This window comes from Cebus imitator, unplaced genomic scaffold (assembly GCF_001604975.1).
Source record: "Cebus imitator isolate Cc_AM_T3 unplaced genomic scaffold, Cebus_imitator-1.0 Scaffold473, whole genome shotgun sequence".
Lineage (NCBI taxonomy): Eukaryota > Metazoa > Chordata > Mammalia > Primates > Cebidae > Cebus > Cebus imitator.
The window spans coordinates 1,124,139-1,127,525 of NW_016107788.1; the positions used below are offsets into that span (position 1 = coordinate 1,124,139).

The 3,387-nt window shown below is 54.4% G+C and overlaps 1 protein-coding gene across 1 annotated transcript in view; it reads right to left on the bottom strand.

Annotated features, from left to right (window-relative positions):
* Positions 1 to 3,387, bottom strand: part of MYH14 (myosin heavy chain 14) — a 117,532-nt gene that overhangs the window by 71,288 nt on the left and 42,857 nt on the right. Inside the window, exons 12-13 of the mRNA XM_017512533.2 lie at positions 2,112 to 2,230; positions 545 to 697 (exon numbers count right to left, since the gene is read on the bottom strand). Of these exons, the coding sequence (XP_017368022.2) occupies positions 545 to 697; positions 2,112 to 2,230 (272 nt within the window). The remainder of the gene's footprint in view (positions 1 to 544; positions 698 to 2,111; positions 2,231 to 3,387) is intronic.

Here is a 3,387-nt window from a genome sequence, read left to right on the forward strand (position 1 = left end):
GAGAGAGGGGGACAGAGACCCAGAGAGAGAGAGGGACAGGGACCCAGAGAGAGATGGGGACAGAGACCCAGAGAGGGAGGAAGACAGAGACCCAGAGAGAGAGGGGGACAGAGACCCAGAGAGAGGGGGACAGAGACCCAGAGAGAGAGAGGGACAAGGACCCAGAGAGAAGGGGACAGAGGAGCAGAGAGAGAGGGGGACAGAGACCCAGAGAGAGGGGGACAGAGACCCAGAGACAGGGGGACAGAGACCCAGAGAGAGAGGAGGACAGAGACCGGGGGTGGGGGACAGAGACCCAGAGAGAGAGGGGGACAGAGACCCAGAGAGAGAGGGGACAGAGACCCAGAGAGAGGGGGACAGAGACCCAGAGAGAGAGAGGGACAAGGACCCAGAGAGAAGGGGACAGAGACCCAGAGAGAGAGGAGGACAGAGACCCAGAGAGTAGGAGACAGAGACCAGAGAGCGGGGAAGAGACCCAGGGCTTCAGCGAGGACCAGGTCTGGCGTGAGGAAGTCCACACCCCCCTCCCAGCACAAGGGCGGACCTGGAAGATCTCAAAACCAGCAATGTCCAGGATGCCCAGGAAGGAGGCGCCTTGGCGGGGGCTGCGGTCCAAGGCCCGGTTGAGGCGCAGAACCAGCCAGCGGAAGAGGCGCTCGTAGGTGGCCTTGGCCAGGGCCTCCAGCGCGAAGTCAGCCTGCGGGGCAGGGCTCGTGGTGAGGGTATAGCCTGCATATCAGCAGACTCAAAGACGTCGGGGGTGGATGGGGGAAGGCCCCAGCTCGTCCCCCTTAAGGTCACCCCCCCGCTTCTTGACTATAAATACCATCAAGAACAATCATGAAGAGCAAGCAGACAGGACTGAAGTCCTACTGTGCGCCAGGTTCTATGTGAAGGGCTTGGGTGTGTTAGCCCTGGAGTCCTCCCCTCGCCCCCCAACCAGTTTCTGCCCACACAGTGAGTGGTTAAGAGCATGGACTCTGGAGCTGGACGACCTGGGTTTGAATCCTAGCTCTGCCACTTTGGGGCTGTTTGACCTCAAGCATGCGAATAAACCTCTCTGTGCCTCCACTTTCTCCTCTGTAAAATGGGAACTAGCAACAGTGTCCCAGCTGAGATTGAACCTGGGTCAGCGTGGGCTCCCAAACTCCTCATTTCCCCCACAGCGTCTACGTCATCCAGGTACTTCACTGCCCAGCCTGGGGCCAGCAGAAGCCTCTGCCCAAAAGCTGGATTCCAAAACCCTCCCTGGCCTGTGCTCCCCCACTCCACCCTCCCTGCTACCACCCTGGTGTGAGCCCCCTGAGGCCAGGACTCTGGCCGCAGCCTCCTTAGGCGTCCCCTCCTCTCCTTGCATCCCTGAGCCCAATTCTGCATGCAGCAGCCAAGGGGATCATTCTATGAAAGACAAACTGAATCAAGTCACTCCCTGGCTTAAAACCTCACTGGCTTCCTATGTTCTCTGAATAAAACTCACCTCCTTACTGTGGCCCCTAAGACCTTGCATGATCTGTCCCTTACTGACGTTTCTGACTGTGGATTCAACCACCCTCTCTCCCTTGCTCTTCAGCCTCACTGACCTGATCTCCTTCAATTTTTATTTTATTTTTTTTTTGAGACAGAGTCTTGCTCTGTCACCCAGGCTGGAGTACAGTGGTGCCATCTCAGCTCACTGCAACCTCCGCCTTCTAGGTTCAAGTGATTCTCCTGTCTCAGCCTCCTGAGTAGCCAGGATTACAGGCATGTGCCACATACCCAGCTAATTTTTCGTATTTTAGCAGAGACAGGGTTTCACCATGTTGCCCAGGCTGGTCTTGAGCTCCTGAGTTCAATCTGCCCGCCTCGGCCTCCCAAAGTGCTGGGACTCCAGGCCTGAGCCACCTCTCCTAGCCACGTCCTGTTTACCTTTTAATTATTATCATTTCCTTACTAGAACTTGAGGTCCCTGAGGGACGACTGCTTTTATTTATGGCACATAGACCAGGATGGGTAACGGCGTGAGCACTCAGCAAAAGTCTGTCAAGTGGTGGGAAAAACGGCGCCCACTGTTGAAAGACCCAGGGCAGGGGTGCCTGGCTCTTCCTGCGCCTGCCCGCTGCCAGCCCGCCTACCTGTTCCTTAGTCTGGGCTTTCTGCACGTAGTCTCGGCCAACTTTGATGCGAGGTGTGAGCAAGGCTCGGGAGAAATCCGTCACCCCCAGTCCCAAGAGGCGGCAGAGCTTCTGTGCAGCTGAGGGCGAGAGGCATCAAGATGCCATCAGCACTGGGAAGAGGCGTTTGCTGCCCAGCAAAGGAGAGGACACTGCTTCCCCAACTGTCGGGGGAGCAGAAGGCGGGCCCCGCCTTTCCCAGCGGAGGCATTACAAGTCCCAAAAGTGTGTACATTCTCTGCCCAACTATTTTATTTCCAGAAACCAGCCCTGGCAAAATAACCCTGGTTGTGGGCAAAAACTGCCCCATGAGGATGTTCATCGCAGTGTTGTTTACAATCAGAGAGAGAGCCCGGAAACAACCTGAGTGTCCAGGAAGCGGGGATTGGTTAGACGGGCCCAGCTTCATCCAACGGGAAGAACGTTCTGAATATTCTGCTTTGTTTTTTTGTTTTTTGGGGTTTTTTTGGAAACAGAGTTTTGCTCTTGTCACCCAGGCTGGAGTACAGTGTCGCGATCTCGGCTCACTGCAAACTCTGCCTCCCAGATTCAAGCAATTCTCCTGCCTCAGTCTCCTGAGTAGCTGGGATTATAGGTGCCTGCCACAATTCCCAGTTAATTTTTGTATTTTTAGTAGGGAAGGAGTTTTGCCATGTTGGCCAGGCTGGTCTCGAACTCATGGCCTCAAGTGATCCGCCCTCCTTGGCCTCCCAAAGTGCTGGGATTACAGGTGATTATGGGTAATTTTCTCTCTTCCTTTCTACTTTCCTGTCATGCCAGATTTTTCCCCCTTCCAGCCTGTATTATTTTATAATAATAAAGAAATATAGCTGTTTCTATTTTGGTTTAAAGTAAGGAATACAGACTATAATTCTGTTCTTTCTTTGTTTGAGACAGAGTCTAGCTCTGTTGCCAGGCTGCAGTGCAGTGGCATGATCTTGGCTCGCCGTAACCTCCACCTCCTGGGTTCGAGCAATTCTCCTGCCTCAGCCTCCTGATTAGCTGGGATTACAGGCAAGGGCCACCACACCTGCTAATTTTTGTATTTTTAGTAGAGACGAGGTTTCACCATGTTGGCCAGGCTAGTCTCGAACTCCTGACCTCAGGTGATCCACCTGCCTTGGCCTTCCAAAGTGATGGGATTACAGGCGGGAGCCACCTCGTCTGGCCAATTCTGTTCTTGAAAAGCAAAAAGAAGTGTACCTCTGCAGAGCGCAGAGGCCGGAGGAGCTATGCC